At 39.8% G+C, this 22,962-nt stretch overlaps 1 protein-coding gene across 3 annotated transcripts in view; it reads left to right on the top strand.

Moving 5' to 3' along the window:
• Positions 1-22,962, top strand: part of Zw (glucose-6-phosphate 1-dehydrogenase Zw) — a 305,974-nt gene that overhangs the window by 246,075 nt on the left and 36,937 nt on the right. For all 3 annotated transcript variants that reach the window (XM_081761950.1, XM_081761952.1, XM_081761951.1), the window contains 2 exons: positions 8,457-8,578; positions 21,374-21,520. In XM_081761950.1, the coding sequence (XP_081618076.1) occupies positions 8,457-8,578; positions 21,374-21,520 (269 nt within the window). The remainder of the gene's footprint in view (positions 1-8,456; positions 8,579-21,373; positions 21,521-22,962) is intronic.

Below are 22,962 nucleotides of genomic sequence, written 5' to 3'. Positions count from 1 at the left end.
GCCATTATTGTTCTGAATGTGGTTGTTGTTATGACTTTGTTTTACACGAGGTTGGTCGTCTGGTTTAGCTGTGACTGTGAGTAGCTTTCCTACCCATGTCATGCTTTTGTTGGTTGCTTTGATTGCTTACTGTGTTATTGCATGTTGCATGTTATAGTCTAAGTTCGTGGTTGCGAGTCGGCTTCTGATGTGTAGTGAGGGTTGTTCGGTGGCTTGCCTGCTTGCTGTTGGTGGTACTCATAACGGATTCATGGGTGGATATCTTCTTTACGTAGGCCTATGATGGTGATTTTTCTTCCTGTGTAGGTTTCGTTGGTCTTGGCGAGGAGGTATCGCTGGCTGTTCTGTGTACTGTGGCAACAAAAGTGGCGCAGAAGTTACTGTTAATCAGTTTATTGCAGTTCTTCACTGTGAGTGCATCCACAACGAGAGCATACTTGTGCTTTGTTGCATTGCTAACGTAACCATTCCATTTTCATTCCCTCATCATCCACTTTCCTTAATCATCGTCTCCCTTAGACTAACAAGGGATAATCGTGGGATGTTAAACTGAAAGATTTAATTTCATTTTTCATTTTATCTTCTGTTTACTATATGTTCAGGGCCGGCTCGTCCATATAGACAACCTAGGCGGCTGCCTAGGGCGGAAACATTTAGCGGCGCAATGGCAGACATTATTTTTTTTAAACGTGCGGTTTATCAACATTAGCCAAAACGTACGTGCGACAGAGCCCTACACAATTAGGGAGAGGGAACTAATGAAAAGTGGGATCACTCGAGATCGATTATTGCTTACCTATATGGAGCGGAAGCCATTATTGTCGTCATAATGCGTTTCCATGTTCCCATTATTTATTCTATAACTAAAGATGATCAGCATTATCTACATAAGGTAGTCAATGGAAACTTCAGGTCTAAAGCCCTACGTCTAGAATTATCCCTTCACATTCCTACTCATGTAACATCAAATGCTCACCTCTTCCTTCTTTCCCGCCCTAGACTGTCGATTATTCAAAGGTTCTTTTTCACAGAGCACACATTTATATAATCTGATACCAGCTGATGGTATTAAGCTTTTGACAGAATAATTACACAAATTCAAAATAACTGAAAAGAATTAAGAAAATTTATCTTTGCTTTGTGTTAACCATCTTTTATTTTATATTTACAATGAACATGGACATGCAAGGGCGCCGATCCTGGAGGGCCGCGCCCCCAAAGCTCATGTGGGCCCCCGTAGTGTATTTATGAACATACAATATTTGGCACAACTTGAATGCAATTTGTCTTAACATCCTCATATATATATACCTTCTGCGTCTGAGTGCTCCCCCCCCCCAAATTTACAGAGAAATCGGCGCCCTTGTGGACATGGTTTACATTTCAATAAAACTTTAATTTCCTGTTGCCCTGTGGCTATATTAGTAGAATTTCATTTCAAATGCCACAGCAATAAAATGCTTTATTAAAAAATAATTGGCTTATAGATTACTTAATTGTTAGGGTAAAGACATACCGAAGATACCACGCGCTCGAGGTCGAGGTTTAAGTTGCAGTCGCTGCCTCGATAATGGCACAAACCCATGGATTCAAATGATTAAGCGCATGCCGGAGATATACGCTACATCGCGACGTAGAGGTCGACCGCGATATTAATACCATAGAGAGGGGCAATGGGAGTAAGTTTTATTTTATTTAATTCTTACACAAATGGTAACAATGTGATGATGTGGTGAAAACGTCAGAGATGGCAAGGCTTCACTTTGGTTTGGATTTGATGGAGAAGGAGATTATGGAGCGCAGACATGTTTTTCACCTAGGATATAAAATATTCTAGAGCCGCCCCTGTATATGTTACTTTGATTAAATTGTGTGTGTCTTTATTGTGGTGCTGTTTGTTTATATTGGTCCTGCAAACGGCCGCTGGAGGCAGTTAAGTATTCTGTAATAGTGGTTTTCTTTCTTCTATTCTTCCATTGAAGTAGTATAAAGTCATCTTGGAGCGCTCTGGAACGCCTTCTTCTGGTGGAGCTGGTGCGGTAGCACTTTCTTAGTTTTTAACCTGTATATAGTCTTTCACTGCGTGTGATCATAATCGGTTATCACCTGTGTGAATATAAATTCTTCTATTGGTGTGGTTTCTGGTAGGATGTCTCTGAATTGGTATTCTTTATGTGTGGGTTTTGCAACGTTGTAATGGAACAAAGGATAATTTCTTGAGAGCCAAAGTCGCTGTCTCGGAAAATTTGTAGGATTATTTCCTTTGAGGTAGAATAGACTCGGTATCTCTAGCCTCATGTGTACATTTCTGTCTTTGTCTTCTACTCTCTCCTTCTGTGAAAATCTTTTGCTTACCCTCTATATTGAGGTATTTGGGCTCGGAACTATTTTTCATACTTTGTCTTAACCTCGCTCGGTTCGTTTTTTTTTTTTTTTTTAGGTGGGCGACTGGCCTCACTTATTCATCCACTTGTGATTTCTACTTTCTTTGCTGACTTCTCTTGATGGTATGTTCTTGTTCAATTCTTCTTTCTTTGCTTCAGTCTTCGTTGGTTGCTGCTTTTTCAGTTATTGGTTTCTTGTTTGAAATAGTTTTCCTAGGTCTAGGAACCTTAATGAGAAAATACTTTTGAAAGGGGACGCAGTTCAAAGGGCAAGCTAGATATGATGGGCCTGATAAGAGCTAAGAAGTCTCTATTTAGTTGTTTTGTGCTGCTGTCCCTGGGGGCCTCGGTGACTAGGTGGTAGAGCTTTCGTTTCTGGTGCGTGGGTCTCTAATTCGATCCCAGCTCGCGTCATGTGGGTTTTGTAGTGGCCAAATTGTCTGTGTGTTTCTTCTTAGAATTCTCTTTGTTTCCTCCCACTTTCTTCATTCCGTAATTTCATTCATTCTTATCACCACAGTCTTCTTTATCTTACACGTATAATCGTGGAATGTAAAATTGAAAGATTTCATTTTATTTTCTACGCTGTGTCAGAGAATGCTCCCGTCAGTGGACTGTCTGCAAAGAGTGTACAACCTATACGTATAACCAAAATCACTGTGATTATATATGATAGAAACCTGATTGATGGAAAATAAAACTTATTTCTTCAGGAAGTACTGTGTGTATGTATCAATCTTGTCTTTACTAAGCATAGTTTTCTTTTTCATACACAGAGTTATCTCGAAAGACTATTTCTGTATAGCGTCTTCTGCTGCGTCGTTGAAGGTGATTTCTTTATTCCTGAGGTTCTTGTTTCCCACTATTTGGTTTGGTGCTAACTATCTTCAGATCTTCGTCGTTAACCCTCCTTTGGGTTCTGAGTCGCCACACCACAAAGATCTTTAATTTCTTTAGATCATATTTGAAAGCCAAATTGTCAACGGTGAGCTATGAATTACCTCTATGTAATACAAGATCCTCTCTGCTACCCCCAAAAGTCATCACCGAATATAATAACAAACATAAAGAAAGAACGAAATAACTATTACGAGTGTTTCCACATAACATGTTTTTAAAATTTAAGCCTGAAATTCGTTGTTTAGACCAGTAATGAGCAAACTACGGCTTACGAGACAGAATCTTCCAGGAGGTGCATCTATCTGGCTCACGACATAATTCCTAATCTGACGAGTTTACAGAAGAATAGGGTTACTTCAAAAGAGTTGTATTAGAAACAGACTGACAGATGAGCATTAAGTTCACTTCTCAGAATCAGTATGCATCCCGCTTCGAACCAGATTATGAGAAACTTAAGTCATTTACAGAAATTGGTACTGCAAGAATTCTGTAAAATGTATGTACAATTGTTATTTTTAATAAATTATATTGGCCTGCCTAAAGTTTTTTTTTCTTTTTTCTTTAGCCCTCTCCTAAAAAGTTTATCCATCATTGGTTTAGGTCAAGAATATCCAAATGTAGAGCAGTGATGCAACAGGTCACTTGTTCATAACATTTGCCTATGTCACCCGGGCCTGGGTCTCGATTCTCAGACCCGATGACCCGGAAGCAGCCGAAATGCCATCTCTATCCTCTACAACATTATTGTAGAATTTTGTAGTGAATTACTGATGTCCATTACTCGAACAAGAGTATTCACATGTTTCCTTCCCAGTGGCATTTCTTAATAAAGATATGTATTGACTATTTAATATTTATTCGTCTTCTCATACTGAAAAGTAATGCAGTGGTTTTGAAACAAACTATACAAAAAGATTTAACAAAGCTGTTTGGCGTCAGCGGCATCTTATATTTTACATAAGATTTAGGGATGTTCTCAAATTTAATTTTGATGATCCCTCATAAAAGAAGCATGTAACTTTTGTGATTCTGACGCGTTTATACTCTGACATACATTGTAGTTAACTTTCAGTGCAATATTTTGACACACAGGCGCACACAACAAGAGAGAAAGAAAATTGTAGATTTGGTGATAAGAAGGGAGAGAAGATAAGTTTTTATTAGAATTACATTAGTAACCTCAAACACGCTCTACATGTGTTTGACGGTGTTTAGTTTTCTGTCACCAGGTTTGAGTGCTTTCATGCTACTGGTCATGAACTTCCATCACTGTTGTAAAGTACAGTTTTGTTTTAAATAAAACTTCGAAAGTTGTTCCGAAATATTCAACTACCAACTAAAATCAACGAAGAGAAAAACATCAATCGGTTTCATGTAGAACAGTGCTGAGAAGAAGTACCCTCAAAAAATTGAAACTAGATTTGAATAATGGAAAAACTTGCACTCTATATACGAGATTTGCTTTAAGAAAGAAGACTGGGTTGTTGTTAGGAAAAATGTATTATCCTATATAAAACTTATTAAAGTTTGTCGCCTTCGAAGTACTTCCCTTGACTAGTAACATACCGATACCGATAACATTTCTTATAGTCCTGGAACACTTAATTGGCTGTGGCATGCAAATTTGTCGAATTTCGTTTGTATCTCGTTAAATGTGTCGAAAGGGCGTTCTATCAAGGTGGACTTTAATTTGGGGAACAGGAAATAGTCTACCAAAGTCAAATAAGAGGAGTAGGGTTGGTGAAGTACAAGGGTTATTTAATATCTCGCCAGAAGATTGAGCACAAGGCGTGGCGAATGAGCTGGCACGTTGTCGTAATACAATTCCAGCTAGATTACAAGTGAGGCCTCTTCCGGTGGGGTACGTATTCCCGCAGACGGTTCAAAACTTCTACGCAATAGATCTGGTTCACTGTTGAATTACGTGGGCTGTTCACAATTATGCTTTGGCAGTCAAAGAAAAACACCAAGAGCAGTTTGAAGCTGATCGGATCTTCCGCGCTTTTTTCAACGTAGGCAAAATTTTTCATACCCACGGTGATGACTGATCCTTGGCTTCGAGCGTAACCGTAAACCCACATCTGTTACGGCGGTTGACAAAAAGTTTTCATCACATGTATTTTGAAGCAGTTTCCTGCTTACTTTCACTGTTCTCTTGCTCCTCGGTTAACATACCTGGTACGAATTTCGCTAAGATGCGATGCATTTTAAGTTTTTTGATCAAAATTCCTTGATGCGATCCCAAAGCTGATGCCTACATCTTTTCGTTATATCTCTAATATTAAAACACTGATTTTGGCGATCGAAATTACGAACATCATCCATAGAAGCGTTATATGTTGGTGTGTAAAGTCGTCCGCTTCGGATATTTCTATCAGTCTATGTTCTTCCTGTCTTGAACCGACTGTACCTCTCGGAACACTGAGATCGTCTCACGCACTAGCCGCCTAAAGTTTGATGTAGCGTGTGTCACATTTCCGTCACAGTCTTCCCCATGTTTGTAGCAAAATTTCAGACACGCATCGTTCATCCAAATTCTTCATCCTTCACCTGCAAGGGGCACTTCGTTACCTTGCTTTGTTATTTCAGTTTAGATATTTTAATATTAAATCTATCTATTCATAATTAAGTTGTGTGTATTAATTAATAAGTCAGGTCTGACACGTATTTATCTAATGCATTTATTTGGTTCTATCTATTTAATAATATATAATTTTACTATGTTTAATATATGTAAATGTATGTAAATATCAAATTAGTGCATTATCCCAATCATTTATATATGCCAAATTTTCTTTTAAGATTAAGATTCAGTTAGTTAGATCGAGTATTACCCTCGCTCCCACTTGATTATATACCTGGTAGAGAGGCTAGTTTTTTGAAGATTTATCTTTCTTGCTTGCTTTTCCAATAATTTTCCACTATTGTAGAAGTTTCTAGAACCGTTAAATACTTAATTTTTTTCATTTTTTCTATCCCCGGCAAAACATATAAAAAGGCGGATTTTTTTAATGGCTATGGCTGTTTCAGCTATTGAGGCCTGTAGAGTAGAGGGCTATGCTGGTGGCTGTTCAGTCCGAAGGGAATTAGCAAGCGAGCTTTTTCCTGGGAGTTTGTCCTTTAGATTAGTTACTGGATGACTAGTGGATATGTTAGTCCGTGGCTTTCAGTCCCGCTAAAGAAAGTGGTCTCTGGCCGTAACTTAGGTGAATTCCAGAGTTAGGAATAGGACTTAAAGAATAAAATAGGAATGTTGAGCTCTACGTCAAAGTAATGACTTAAATGGGCTCTAGTTACTGGTTAGAAGGAGTGAAAAGTAATTTGCTCTTGGGGTGACCCTAGGGAGAGAGTGAACCCAGGGCACTTAGGTTTTGAAACTCTCCAGGTGCTGGAGGTTTGTTTCCCATTAAAATAGAATCCAAGTTGCGATTTGGTTTCGTTTCCCTTACAGTCAGGCAATAGTGAGGCTTGGCTGGTGTTTTGTTTTCACACTGCGACTTTCGTGTTTGAAAGTATTAGTGTGTGTGTTCACCTTTTAACCTAGTGTCTTGAATGGAAGACGTAATACTATAGCTGGGCCATGAGTGACGGCTGCTACTCCTAATTCCCTAAGTTTACCTATCCTTAAGATTTTAGTTAGTTTCCTTTTTCTCGATTTCTCAGTGTGTTGAGAGTCCAAACCAGGTGTAGGCCAGACTGTTACTAACTTTAAGTGAAGTTAAGCAGTCTTTGAAAGTAAGGAATATGGACCTAGATTAGAGAGAGTACTAGTTTCCATATTACCGCAGTTCCCAAAGAATTATTAGAGAAGTCTTATTTTTATGTTTAGTGATATTTAAATTAGAGTTAGTGCTCCTTGAACTCTCATGATGAGTTTTTTTTGGGAAGCCGATCAAAATATTAAGATTAAATTTACAAGGGCGAAGTAGCGTCCTTTAAATCTCTAATTTCTAGTCACTCACCTTATCTTAATTAGAGAAACATTAAGCTTAATAAATCTAGTTATTCTCCGTAAATCCCTTGAGTTGTTATTTTTAACTCAATCGTGTTTTTGAACCTGTTACCTAGACAACAGAGAGCGGACGATTTATTTCTTTTGGAATTTATTTCTTTTTTGTTGTAAGGTAAAAATGGCAGACTCGTAAGAGTGGAGTGATAAAGAACCTCGTAAGAGTGGAGCGATAAAGAACCTCGTAAGAGTGGAGTGATTAGGTTTATAGTTTCGAATTGATATAAAGCGATCAGATCCGAAGCGAGCCGAAGAATATTAAAAGGATACAAATAACAGTATAACTTTAACAATAGAATAAGAATTATAAATCATCATTTTTCTTTTTTTTTACCTTACACACCCCATGCACAAATCTCCAAAATAATGCACATACTCACTTTTGGATAGCTGCAACTCCATTGTCAAGAACAGTACTTCATCACAGATGTGGTGTTGTGGTTGTGAAAGTTGCCGCTAGTCAGGAGTACTAGTTTCTGCGGATTATATTCACTGGTTTCGGCTCTGCACGCTTTTCCTGATCTAAAATCTTATCGAGCAAATGCTCCTTCCTTATGATTTTTAATATACCCGATGGAAAAGACCGATGAGAGGAACACTATTAGCCCCACATATCGAAATACCACAATATTCCTTAAGTTCTTTTCTACAAACTTGTACCATCACGCTAAAAAAAAATATTGCAGTTTATTTCATTTGAAACCACTGTATACATTCGCTTACATATATATATATATATATATATATATATATATATATATATATATATATATATATATATATATATATATAAAATCAGTTTAATTATTCATTGACACCTTCTAAATCTGTGTTAAGATTTAAATTTATTATATATACCCGATGGGGATTTCATGTGGTTCGAATCCCACGTCAGGTTGTAGGTTCACGTCTCTCGTAGCTTCTGCGCTGAAAGGGACGCTGAACTTAAATCCAAGGAATATAGACGTACACGTTGGATTGGGTAAAACTTCATTAAAAGATATGCGGCAATTGTATATATATATATATATATATATATATATATATATATATATATATATATATATATATATATATATATATATATATATATAATATTAAATTACAGTGTATAATCAAATTGTAACACGACAAAATATTACCAATAAACTTTTTAATTTCAGATCTTGCACCTGAGGATAGTCTCAGTTTGATTCGTCGCTCCCTGAAATCCTCCCTCAGCATGGCTTCAGGATCAAACTTCGAGGGTTCTGTCCCACACGTATTCGTAACTTTCGGTGCATCGGTAAGTTGGTAATCATATGTTTTATGTATGATAAAAATTATATATTGTTACATGCTCAATGAAATATTTGTTCAACTTTATTCCAAATACCAAACGATTTTTCTTACACAAAATATGTTGAGATTGTATCGTAATTGGTGTCAAAATTTTCGAAATATTATGATTGGCAAATAGTGATGATAGGTAAAATTTTTAAAAGATAAATTTGTTTCTAGACATTGCAATTCAAGAAAGTTAGCGGGAATAGATAGTGCTTTGCAAGAATTCTGCTTGTGAAAAATATCTGCTGATTCATTTTGAAATACTTCTAAAGCATGTAAGATAAAAGAAAATAAAGAACCTTCTTCAATTTGAGGCCAAACTTTCTGTTGAAACAAATAGGTGCATTTCAATAAATCGTAAGTGAATTGTTAGTCTGTTATCAGGAGAACACTGTTAGATATATCTTCTGTATTATTAAATCTAGCAGACAACTTGCTTTGATGCTTCAGTTATGATTATCTTATCTCGTTTCTAAACGTTTATGGTGCAATCAAGAAATCTGTTTTTCATCTAAAGAATTGATACAGTTCAACTAAATGTCAGATGAATAAAACATTGTGATGTATTAATTTAATTTTGTAGTCTTCAACAAATAACTGCCGCACTCTTGATAATATCTTACAACTGAGTGACTAACTAACTAACTCTATGGCTTGTGGAACCCGAAGGTTCAATGCCGCATTCACAAAAGCTTTCCATTGACTGCTGTCCTTAGCCAACTGGATCCAGTTTCTACTTTGTATTGCTATTTCTGCGAAGGTATCTTAACATTGTCATCCCATCTGCGCTAGATGTTCCTAATGGTCGTTTTCCGATTGGCTTCCCAGTAGGAACGCTTTCAAAGTTTTAATTTTCTTTCTTCCATTCTGGCTGCATTACCTGCCCACTTGAGCCTCCTAGACTTGATGACCTTAACATTGTTTGGTAAGCGGTCACTCAGTGTCAGTTAGCAGAATTAAATGCAGTTTTCAGTATTTTTAAACCAGTTGATTTGTTAAAAAGGTGAAAGAAAAAATATTTCATGGATTAAAGTATTATTTACAGTAGATGTTTTTGTTAAAGCAAAGGAGAGAAGTTGCTGAATGTGCAGAAGTTATTCAAATTTAGCCCTGAATTAGAGATTTACAAATCTATGAGATCACCACAATAAAGACTACAGAGCTCGACTTTCGGTTGGAAACCGATCGTAGAACATCGAACACGAAAAGCAAGTATACTAAGTATTTAAACTCTTGAAAACTCAAAGTTCGTTTACTTCAGAGCCGAGATCGCATTAGAAAGATAGTACCGCACTTTTTATTTTATTTTATTTTATTTTTTATTTATTAATTATTATTATTATTTTTTTTTACAATTCCGCAGATTGTAGAAATTAATGATACAATGTGAACGTTTTACTATATAATTTTTCCAGTCAATTACAAGATATGATGAACGAAAGTTTCTGTTTTCTACATATTCTTGTGCTGAAAATTTCGTTGCTTAAGTTTTCGATTTTTCAGTGTGGAAACAAGTCTTGCTGCAGTTTATTATCGCAAGATCTGTTGTAATCAATATCCCAAGAGTAAGTTTACAAGGCATATTTGGGAATAATCAAATATTAGTTTGTACATAAATCAATGCACATTGTGTGCTACAGTCAACACTTTATTTTTGAACATAATCGCCAATAAAATTGAGGCATTTGTATAACTATGAGACGAGCATATCAATGCCATTTTCATAAGATGTGGGGTCTTGACTGTTGAGTCAGTGTTGTACCACTCTTTTGACATCTTCGTCACTTTGAAATATGTCCCCACAAAGATGTTCTCTCAAGATTTGGAAGGGATTACATTATAATCAATCACTGGTCACTAGATCAAAACTGTATGGTACTCCGCCGAAACTGTTGTAATAGTTTTTGAGTGCCTGTGGCAGTGTGTTGTCGAGCATTATCGTGCAAGAGTAGCACATCCTTTCGTAGCAATACAGAACGTTTCCGGCGAATGGAGGGTCGGAAACGTTCCAACTTTGCACCATCAAAACAGTGGTGCAACGCTGCCTTAACAGTCAGGACCCCACCGGCGTCGGGATGTGGCGCCCCCATCGCCCAGCTCTTCGGAACTGCAATCAGCCACTGGTCCTCCAGGTTGGGGGTTGTGCCGGGCCCACCACCCGGCATTTAAAACCTGCGATCGAGCGTCGTTAAAATATAAGCCTCGGATATGGCTGCTCTTTCTAGAAGACAACCTTGCTATGGACTGGTTTTGCTTTTGGATTTTCTTGGATGACGCTGGACCCGGGGCCGTGGGACGGAGGAGTGCAGCGCATGCGCACCCAGCAGGACCGGAAGGAGTGATGCCCTGAAAGGGAATGCTGGGAGTCTGCGGTGCGGGAATCTCCAATGAACCATTGGTTCCTCCCCTTACACGGTGGGACGTGGGTCCTCTCAAAAGTACCCATCAGTCGGCGGTGCAAGTGGCTCTGCCTCCTTGTCATTTTGACTTGGTGTCACAGCTTAGCTTGCTGACAAGGGTCATGCAGGTAGGACCTGACAGCCTCGTTGGCCGCTTCGAACCACGACGGGGAAGCTGAGAGGATTTTGGGCTTTCTTCAGTTATGGCTTCGCATCAACCACCCACCCAGGATAGAGAGAGAGAGGAAAAGCTTGGTCTTGCACCAAGATATTTAATTATCAAAGACAGATCAACTGACACAGTTGGAGCCTTAAGTAAATTGTCACCCTTTATAGTTCATCGTCAGCTTCATCATATAGCCACAGGAACGTTTCCTCCTGGACATATTCGTAAATTACGAAATGGGACGCTACTTGTTCAAACGACATCAGAAAAACAATCTCAATTACTTTTAGCTAGTACTCAGCTAGGACCTGTTCCTATTCTGGTTGAGCCTCATCGGCAGTTAAATACTAGCAAAGGAGTCATCACATGGTTCGATTTGAGAGAGTTACCAGAGGCGGAAATATGTGCGGAACTTACGGATAGCCATGTGACAGACGTCCATTTAATTCCTACGAAGAGAAATGGTACAGTACAACCCACGGATTCCTATATCATTACTTTCGCTCTACCTGACCTTCCAACGCACTTGAACGTTGCTTACCACCGTTTGAAGGTCCGCCCGTACATACCACTACCGGTACCCTTACGGTGCTTTAACTGCCAACATTTTGGCCACTCAGCCCCTTCTTGTCATGCCTCTGCCATCTGTGGCAATTGTAGTTCCGCAGCTCATGGTCCGGCCCCATGTGCGGCCCCATCGAAGTGCGCTAATTGTAAAGGTGGCCACCCAGCTTGGTCACGTGACTGTCCTAATTTTATGGCTGAGAAGAATATCCGTGAACTGATGGTAATCGAGAAGTTCTCCGCAGCTGAGGCTAAACGAAGGCTACAGCCAAAAGTTACCTTCGGCACCAGTTTCTCTTCCCTTCTAAAGACCAGCAGATCACAAGGAACTCAGTCAATTCTACTACCCAGACTGACGTTGAGGTTCCCAGTGCGCCAGTCTCTTCCAAGGCGTCCCGTACCACTGCTTCTGTGAACCCAGGACTATCCCGCACGAAGCACCGATCATCATCCGCTTCGCAGCCTAAGCTTCCATTGAATGATCATTCGCCTCCACGAATCGTTAAGCCAATTCCTGCTTCTCAGCCTCCTGCCGCTCCGGCAGCTGGCTCTATCTCGTCTGCCCCTAATCACTCCATAACCCAGTTTTTGAAGCAGTCAGCCAGCCAGCCTCCTACCAAACCCCTCACTAAGAAGGAACGGAAAAAACAGCTCCAGGCTCAAGCTTCCAAGGCTGCCTCTCCCTCCTCCACAGCTTCTTCTACCAAGGCATCGAAGAAATCTTCACGCACCCAGTCTTCTAGCCCACCTGGGGCGAAGAAACAGAAGCATACGTCACGTAGTCCACCTAGTGATGACGAGTCTCTTATGGATGATATGGTGGAGGAGGAGCTCGATAATTTTACCCTTGTGGAAGGCCGTGAAAAAGGCAAGCGCAGTACCTCGCTTCTTGTTCTCGATGCTCGTTGAACATGTCTCTTCTTCAATGGAATTTAAATGGCTATTCCCCTCACTACGAGGAATTTAAGCAGTTATTGACATTGTTTCATCCTACCATATTCTGTCTTCAGGAAACGCATTTTACCTCTACTAGCAACTCAGTTCTCTCTGGTTACACTGTATATCGTCATGATCAGCTTACTGCAGGTCGTGCAGCAGGTGGTGTAGCAATCGGGGTCTCTGATGCTTACCATTCTGCTCTCATCCATGTGAATAGTGCTTTCCAGCTTACAGCTGTTCGTGTCTTCTTAAGACAACCTGTTACTTTTTGTTGTATCTACCTTACGAGTCATGACGTCTTCACTGCTGTCGATCTTGAACAGATTGCCCGACAGCTTCCATCCCCATTTCTGTTTGTGGGTGACTTTAACTCCTACCATGCTCTGTGGGGATCTCCTCGTACTGAGCCGCGTGGTCAAGAGATTTCCACTTTCCTTGACAACACAAACTCATTGCTCCTCAATGATGGCAGTCCCACACATTTTACTACTGCTACTGGTACCTACTCTCATTTGGACCTCTCCATTTGCAGTCCTCAACTTGGTGCCCATCTTACTTGGCGCGTGCATGATGATCTCTGTGGCAGTGACCACTTTCCTATTCTTGTGCATGGTCTTTCGCTCATCCATTCTGCTCCGTTCACTGCCTATAATCTACGTCGAGCAGACTGGGATCATTTTTCCGCCACTTTTCATTTCACTTTCGAACCTCGTTTTACTGTTGATGGTCATTGTGAGGCCTTTCAGCAGAGTATCCTGGCAGCTGCACACGACTCTATTCCTATCTATGCTGGTTCCCGGTGTAAACGCACCGTTCCCTGGTGGTCTGAGGAGATTCGTGACGCTATTCTGGCCCGACGTCGAGCACTACGTACTTTTCATCGTAGCCACAGCTGATAATTTGGCTCAATTTCGTAGTCTTCGTGCTCGATCCCGCTATCTGATTAAGCAAGCTAAGCGTCATAGCTGGCGCACTTATGTTTCTTCTCTTGCTGCTGGGAGCTCCATGACAGCGGTCTGGTCGCAAATTCGTCGTCTACAGGGACATGTTTCCTCCGTTGCGGTTCCATCCCTTATTATCGATGGTGTAATGGTCACTGATCAGGACAGAATTGCTGCTGCATTAGGTCGTCATTTTTGCGGATGTATCCAGTTCTACTCACTACTCAGCTGGATTCCTCACTTATAAACAACGCACCGAACGTACGCCACTTCAGTTCCGCTCTACAACCGCTGAAGCTTATAATCTGCCTTTTACTACTGCTGAACTTGCTGCTGTTTTGGATTCTACGAAGGACACGGCACCTGGTCCTGATGGCATCTGTTATGCTATGCTCAGGCACCTGCCTGACGATGGCAAGCAACATCATCTTGATCTGTACAATCGCATGTGGCTTGAGGACTCCTTCCCCGATGCCTGGCGTGAAGCATACATTATTCCTATTTTGAAGCCTGCTAAACCTGCCACGTCCAGTGGAAGCTACCGCCTGTGTAAACTTTTGGAGAAGATGATCAATTCCCGCTTAGTCTGGTTTCTTGAACACCATGGCCTCATTTCCAATCTTCAGTGTGGCTTTCGGCGCTTCCGTTCCACTACTGATCATTTGGCGCATCTTGAAAGTGCTATTCAGGATGCACTTCGTCATCAAGAACATCTGATAGCCACTTTCTTTGACCTTGAAAAGGCCTTTGACACCGCTCGGCGATATGGCATTTTGCGGCAACTCCATCTCTGGGGCTTACGTGGCCCCTTGGCTCTCTTCATCCAGAATTTTCTCTAACAACGTTCTTTTAGAGTCAAGCTTGGAGCTACTCTCTCTGCTCCGTTTCCACAGGGTAGTGTGTTGAGTGTCACCTTGTTTGCTGTTGCAGTGAACAGTGTGATGTCGCAGCTCTCCCCTTCTGTTCATGGGCTGCTTTATGTGGATGACTTTACTATCTACTGTCGCTCACGTGATCTCCGTACAGTTACTCGCCAGTTGCAGTTAGCGCTCAACCGCCTTCACCGATGGTCTACCACTACTGGTTTCAGCTTTTCTCTCACCAAAACACACTGCGTACATTTTTGTCGCCTTCGTCACTGTGCCTATGATCCTGAGCTGTTCCTTGGCCGTTCTCGATTGTCCTATGTGGATCATGTTCGTTTTCTGGGCTTGGAGTTTGACCGACGACTTACCTGGGCTGTTCACGTTCGAGACCTGAAGTACCGCTGTCTCCGCTCCATGAACTTACTACGTTTGGTGTCCCATCTTTCGTGGGGTGCTGACCGTGTGGTGATGTTGCGTCTATATCGTAGCCTCATCCGCTCCCAATTGGATTATGGCTGTGTTGCATATGGTTCTGCTCGATCTTCCATCCTACGTCATCTGGATTCTGTTCATCATCTTGGCCTTCGTTTGGCGCTTGGGGCTTTCCGAACTAGCCCTATTCCTAGTCTCTATGTCGAGGCTCATGAACCATCTCTTTCCCACCGTCGGGACTGCCTGCTCCTGCGCTATTACATTCATATCCGTGCCGTACCTGACCATCCTTCGGCCTTTGCCCTTGAGGCTGGTGCTCGCTATGACAGATATCAAGCACGACCTACTGCTACCCGGCCTTTTGGCATTCGTGCTATAGACCTTGGGGCTTCTCTTGGACTCGATGTCCCTTCCATCTATCCATTGGGCCTTCTGCCCATTCCTCCATGGACAGTTCTTTCACCAGTTGTCAGCTTTCATCTAACGCAATTTAAGAAGTCTGTTACCAGCAATCAACAATTTTGTCAGGAGTTCTTCTCTTTTCTGGATGCGTACCGTACCTACGCTATCTTCTACACGGATGGTTCGAAGCATGAAGATTCTGTTGGCTGTGCCTTCGTCACGGATGATCATAGCGCTGGCTTGAAGCTCCATCCTACTTTCACTGTGTTCACTGCTGAATTGGTTGCTATTCTGGAGACTCTGCATTATATTCGTCGACGCCCTCTCCGACATGTTCTCCTGTTCTCTGACTCCAGCAGCGCTTTACATAGTCTCACGGATGTGTCAACTGTGCACCCTATAGTTCAGCGAATTCTACTCTCTTGCCATTCCTTACGACTTGCAGGTTGCGATGTGTAATTTTGTTGGGTGCCTGGCCATGCTGGTATTCTAGGGAACGAGCGTGCTGACCGTGTTGGCAAAGAAGCTGCCCTTACAGGACCAGAGTATCCGTCACCGCTCCCCAGCTCTGATATTCGCCCTGTAATCAACCGGCTTCACCTTCAGCGCTGGCAGACAAACTGGGATGAGCACCTTCAGAATAAATTGCATGCTGTCAAGCCGCGACTTGGTGTTTGGTCCACGAGTTCTCGTCCTTCAAGACTGGAAGAACGACGATTGGCACGATTACGTATCGGGCACAGCCATCTGACCCATGGCTACCTGTTACGTCGTCAGAACCCGCCTTCCTGCACCCAGTGTGGTGCATTCCTGACCATCCGCCACCTTCTTGTGGAATGTGTTCCTCTTGCTCCTGAGCGAGCCCGCCTTGGCTTACCAGCTGATCTGTCTACCTTGCTTGGAAACGATGTCCAGATGATCCAGCAAGTTTTCACTTACTTACAGCTTTTGCACGTCATGCGTGATCTGTGAGTGCATTTCTCACATTTCTTTTAATTAATTTATTTCTGCTTTTATCTACCGTTTGTGTTTTTTCATGGTGGTTTTATGCTTGTCATAGCATTTCCTTGCTTTTATCTTCTTTACTGCACTGTCATATTCATTACTAATTATGGGCTGCCCCACGTGTGTGCACCTATTGCCGAGCTGCCCCGGCAGAGAAGATTAACATGCTGTTGTGTACTAACCCGTCCTTGTGTTTGTGTATCGAGTTTGCACATTTCTTGAAACGCAAACATTTCGGACATTTTAATTCATAAATGACCGAACACCTTTTACTTATTCCAGACTTTGCTTTTACTTTATTATGTCTGTGATACTATGCTTTTTTGTTGTTGGGTACTTCATTTTACTGTCAGAGAAGGGTGCAAAAGACCTCGATGTCGACGCGCCCATATAAACCCTTTCAATCAATCAATCAATCAATCGACCACATAACGTGCATTGGTTTGTGTATACATAAAATATGGTTATTGCCAAATATGCCTTGTAAACTTACTTTTGAGACACCCACCATAATAGTAATAGTATATTTTCTAAAATTGAGTATTGACTTCCAAAGTTTGTCAGAAACTTGATAACTGTTGGATCACTTTGATTTCTTGGTGTGCAAATAACATTATGTACTTTTTATATAACGAAATAATGTAACCATACTTAAATTGGTACAATCAATCGGAGTTATCATTCTGAAGTTATAGTCACAGGAAAATAAACTATGAGAAACAACATTGATATCATTTTTATATATATTGAGAAAAATGTTATAGCCCCTTCACCCTTTAGAAGCAGAATTTTCTGCGACGACGGGCACGTTCAAAGATAAAGGAACTTCATATTTCAAGTTTCAAATCTCTGACGTAAGAGCTCCTGAGATTCTATTTTTGGCATTCATTTTTAACCTCTTCCTTCCCCTGAGCATATGTATTTTAATCAAAGTGACCTGACGAAAATCCCGGTTCGATGTATACGCAGAGTGCCACGAGCTTTTCAGCGTAGTCCTCAGCTGTTCTGGTTGTTGTCAATCAACCGCCTTACATGTAACTCGAGAAATTTTCGACACATATTATGAGTAGTTAACGTCCCGACCCTTTCAAATAGACCAACGAATCCTTCCTGGTTATTTGAGTCAGTGGCTTAAATTTTACATGGAATCGTTGTAAATGATCTATAATAATAATAATAATATTATTATTATTATTATTATTATTATTATTATTATTATTATTATTATTATTATTATTATTATTATTATTATTATTATTATTATTATTGACACCTCGATTCCTTTGTAGTGTGACGTCGGTGGGAATAGACCATATTATTCAAATAGCTCAAAAAAGTAATCGCACGGTGATGAATCAGGGGAGCGTGAAGGCCATTCAACGTCTCCGGAAGACGAGAAAATCTTCGTTAAAAACAGGGAAATAAGTGTTTCGGAGTTTTCGAAACTTTGCTTCTAAGGAGGAAGGGGATATCGTTTCTCCAATATTCAAATTTCTCTTTCTTTTCTCAGAAAATGCCGAATGTAAAAATTTGCTTAAGTTGAACTGAGAAATTTGGTACATAGGTTTCTAATTACAAGTAATGAAATGTTTCATCGTTTTAAAAAGTTCAGCTCCTAAGAGGGTCAATTCTATATCCAAATCTCCCTTTATGCACTTTATTTTGAAAGTGCCTAATACAGGTATTCATTTAACACTGAGTTGTAAAATTTGGTAAATACATTTTCAATTAAAGATAAGGAAATATATATTTTTTTCAGTGTTCCTAAATATTCTGCTTCTAAGGATGGAAAGTAATTCATTTCCATAATATCCAGATTTCTTTATTCAGAAAATGTCCAACTTAAGCATGCTCAAGTTGCAGGTGTAAAATATAAACTCTTAATTAAAAGTAAGGGAATACTTTTCGAGAAACTCCTAAGTGAGAAAAGGGGGAAATTTATAACATGTCCTAGTTTCTCTTTCTTTATTCCGAAAGTGGTAAGCATTGGGATTTGCCTAACTTGGAGATGTTTTGCGGTACAAAATCTATTCATTAAAAATACGTGGTGTAGCACTTAACAAATCCGTATTTGAAGGGGGACAATTTCTGCAATATTAAAATTTCCGGTTTTGTATTTATTAAATCTTCCTGTACGCGGAAAGGACCTTTCATTAGTATGGATAAAATGTAGCAACCATTGATTTTCGTACACAATGATTTCCCTTGCCTGCAGTAGTCATTTCAGATTTCGCGTCGGGGCTGGGGAGGGGGAGCAAGATTTTCCGATATACATAGTTTCACGTCTTTTATTAGTATATTATATTGTTGATTTAAACTCTCAAACTCAGGTTGAACTCAAACTCAAGTGGAGGGGGAATTGCCCGCCTGCCCTTCGGAAATGACGCTTCAAGTCCGTATTTAGTCACTATTTTTAAATTACTTAATAGGTATTTCAAGCTCTTTGGAAAATTAGATAAAAATGTCAATTATTAAACAATAGTTTAAATATTTGGACTGCAATTAATCAATGGAAACTACTAAGCTTGAAAGACGATCAGACCGACAGTGGTAAAAAAATAAAAATAAAAGAAAAGAATAGATGTTTGTTGGAACCAATTTTTTCAAAAAACTAACATTTCAAAAGTTCAAATTCCCAATCGTGTCAAAAATTGTGAAAACCTCTCTCTCGATTTCACAGCTCAACTGAGAAGGTAACCACTGAAGAAAATTAATCTGCTTTAAAATGTCTAAGAAATGAAGGAGAGAAGTCATAGAAAGCCGTTAGGTTATTGAAGGAAGCAAATGAATGGTTGAAAGCGGCCAATTTAAAATAAGCAATGCTCGTCAGTGCCGCCAAGGTGAAGTAGGAAGCTGACCAAAAGGAGCAACGTGCTGATAAAGTTAAGAAGAAAAATGTAGAAAAAAAAATATACATTAATTACCACATTTGTCCAGGAAAAAGAAAGAGTAAACATCTATGTTGCATTATCTTATAGTATTTTATTATATAATCTTATTGATATATTGTTTTATGTTTACAGTAGGTTACTTGCTTAAAATATTCATTGTAATATTTTGATTCGTCCAGTTTGAACTAACAAAACAGTTGAGTTAGCTTCAATAAGAGCACATACCGGCACATGCCTTTTTATATAGAACACTGTGAAAGGCGCGCCATGTTATTCTGTTCAATTCTGTGTAAAATTGTCCAAAATGTTTCAAATTTTTTGTCAAATTTCAGGTTTAGCTTTGACAGTTTGACAAAAACAATCTTAATAGTTTTTCAACAGTAAATTTTGGTATAGGTACTATTATATAAATATTGCAAGTTTTATTAATAATCTAACTAGTTTAACACAGTTTACAGCTGTTCGGTGAGGAATAGGATAACCAATTTAATATATACAGATGATTGAGTAACATATATAGGCTATTATACTGCTGTTACAGTATATGCTGAGCAGTAGTTTTCTCGTTAAAAATCCTTTTTGTCCGTTTCAAAATCAGGATTTGGTCAGTATTTTCATATCTAAAGTCAGTGAAGTCACTAATGTTGATCTAAAATCTAGTTTGCACTTCCTCATATTTTACAGGCTGTTGAACATCACAGCATCAGTCGTACGTGGCACTCGTTTTTTTCTGTCTTTTTCAGCTTAATATACTGGATTTTTTGTAACTAGGGGTGAGCATGAGTCGAGCTAAAACTCGACTCGAAACTCAAGGTAATTTTCTCGAGTCGAGTTCCGAGCCAAGTCAATGTTTTTGAGGTCGAGCTTCGAGTCGAGTTTGATAAATGGCTCGCTCGTTCAGTTCGTTTTGAAATCATGGCCTGATTAGACTGGAAAGCGAAAATCATGAGAAATGTAAGCACCAATGTGGAATACTTTTAGTGTTGCTCACGACAGGGGACACTACTCGCATCTCGTCTCGATAACGAGAAGACAATAGACTTTTATAACAAGACAGCCTCAAATGTCGTGAGCGTCAAAGCTGAGACCTGCACCGTCGAATTTTTGAGCCGAAGCAGAAGCCCAACCCGGATAGTGATATTAACCGGCTCGGCTCAGTTCAGCTGAAAGAAAAGCTCGAGCCAGCTTTGGTAGGATGAGCAATCGACTCGGTTCAATTGAGCCAATGGCTCGAGCAGGCTCGGTTGGGATGAGCCACTGACTCTACTCATTTGAGCCATCGGCTCGAGCCCAGCTCCGTTGAAACGAGTTCACCAGCTCGGTTCGATTCGGCTAAACTGAGCTGTTGGCTCGAACCGCCTCATTTGGGATGATCCATCAGTTCGGTTGGGTGAGCTGTTGGCTCGGCTCACTTTTCGGTTCGGCTTGATAGTGAATGAGCTGTAGCAGAGCCACTCGAGCTGTTGACAATCCTAAACTCGGACCGAGGAGTTTTGAACAAGTTTAGCCGGCGTCCTATAACTTTTAACAACTTTGGGCTCGAACCCGAATATTTGCTCCTCCGGAATTCAAATCTAGAACCTCGTGAACGACGTCCTTGCCTCCTGAGGACTTCTTGACGACGGACATCTGCAGTTAACTGGTTTTTGGTATGCAGATAAAAACCTCCTACCTTTCATGGTTATACTCTGTGTTGTGATAATAATAATAATAATAATAATAATAATAATAATAATAATAATAATAATAATAATAATTAGTAGTAGTAGTAGTAGTATCATTGATAGTAATTATATTGTCTATGTAGGATACTTGAAAATAGTATCTGAAACTACACACAGGATTTAGCTCGATTTGGCTCGGCTCGACTCGACTCAAAACTCGACCTAATTTCGAGTCGAGCTTCAAAGAAAACTCGCTCGCGCCCATCCCTATTTCTAACAGGACAGTGGAAATATCCAAAGTAGCTATAGCAGATACCTTGTAGTACGTAGCAATGGCTGTAGGTTTATATTTTGGATGTCTACTTACTTGTGTCAAGATAGTGTAATTTCGAGATTTATAGTTTTTTTTTTTTTTTCACACTGTGAAGTAGCTTTTTTTCTTAAGTGTGTTAAATCATCACTAATTTCATTCACTCTACTTTCAGGGAGACCTGGCCAAAAAGAAGATTTATCCCACTCTTTGGTGGCTCTTCAGGGATAACTTGCTTCCAGCCAATACAGTATTCGTTGGGTACGCACGATCGAAATTAACAGTTACGGAGCTGAGGGAGAAGTGTCACCAGTATATGAAAGTACGTAAAGTGTTTTTACTAAAACACACGGAGGGTCCCAATGGATTGGGACTCCCATGTACAGTGTACGTGTACGTGTGAAACACGTACAGTGTGTTCCGGAAATAAACAGACAAACTTTGCATACCTATTCATGATCTCGATACAAGAAAAAAGTTTATCTGCAATTTGAATGAAATGCCTAATTACGGAGATGGGCAAACTTAAGGTTTAATGAAATAAGTCTAATTACCTTATATTGACCCCATCTCCGTAACTCGGTGTTTCCGACCTAAGTTGCAGATAAACTTTTATCTTGTACTCTGGTCTTGAAAAAGTATGCAAAGTTTATAGGTTTATTTCCGGAACACCCTGTAGATGCTCAATTTTGAGTTTTGTATTTATACAGATGATTGCATGTGTGAAGTTCAAAATTATTTTTCATTATGGTGCAACTGTTCTCTCTCTCTTATCAATAATAATGTTACTTTATTTTTCACGATATAGAAAAGAGGCGACACTGCTTACAAACTACTGACCGTTCGAGCTGTCGATCAAAATTTCTGAGTTTCAGATCCACGATAATAAGAGACCAGTTGTACACAGACATCTCTTAAATTGCCTGTCCTAAAATGGCTACTTGTTATTAGCTGGGTTCTGTGTAATAATTTCGTTGATTGTGAGGCGGCTCTTGTGCAGAAGTTAAGATTTAACTTGCACTTTTTAGAAACTAACAAATTCACTGTTTAAAAGTTAAGTGTATAGAAAGTCAACTGATCGAGGGTAGTAGTTAACCCAACCCATAATACTACTTGATTTTTGATTCCTATTGTACCAACTTATCTTCTCTGTAACAAGGCTGTTCTAAGAAAAAAATATTTTAAAAGGAATAACCTTTAATGGAGAGGCTTGAAAACAAATGTAATTTTATTCAGTGTAAATTAGAAAATCTGGATGAGGAAGATTCTGATCCCAAATTCTCCTATCGATGTGGTATTGGTCTGTAACCACTTCACTTTTTCCTTGTTTTATAGCCAACTAGCTGAAATGCCCGCTTTTCGCACGAACGGTTTCTGGAAAGTATTTGAATCCTATTTTACTCCCTTAAAATTCTCATTTCAACGAAAGTGTAATCATAAATTCCGTAATTTCACACATTCTTAACTCCACCCTCATTCCCATCATACCTGCGGGAATGGGAGCTAAACTTGGACTTAAACGACATCCGTAGTGTCACTATTCATCTCAGAGACCCCGAAAACTATGGATTGGGCACTAATATCTGTAATTTCGATTATTTTACGTCACCCTCCCTCACCTATAGCTCTTCATCCCCATGCCGATATTGGGATAAAAAAAATACTAAATTAAGCCACAAACCACTCATGTGACAAATATCGTTATAAACGGTGGAGCATTCTAGGGCAAGTTGGCAATCAAACATTCTTACATTTCGTTTTTTA

This window comes from Thermobia domestica, chromosome 6, assembly GCF_964235325.1.
Source record: "Thermobia domestica chromosome 6, izTheDome1.hap1.1, whole genome shotgun sequence".
Taxonomy (NCBI): domain Eukaryota; kingdom Metazoa; phylum Arthropoda; class Insecta; order Zygentoma; family Lepismatidae; genus Thermobia; species Thermobia domestica.
This window is presented reverse-complemented; position numbering and strand designations above follow the sequence as displayed.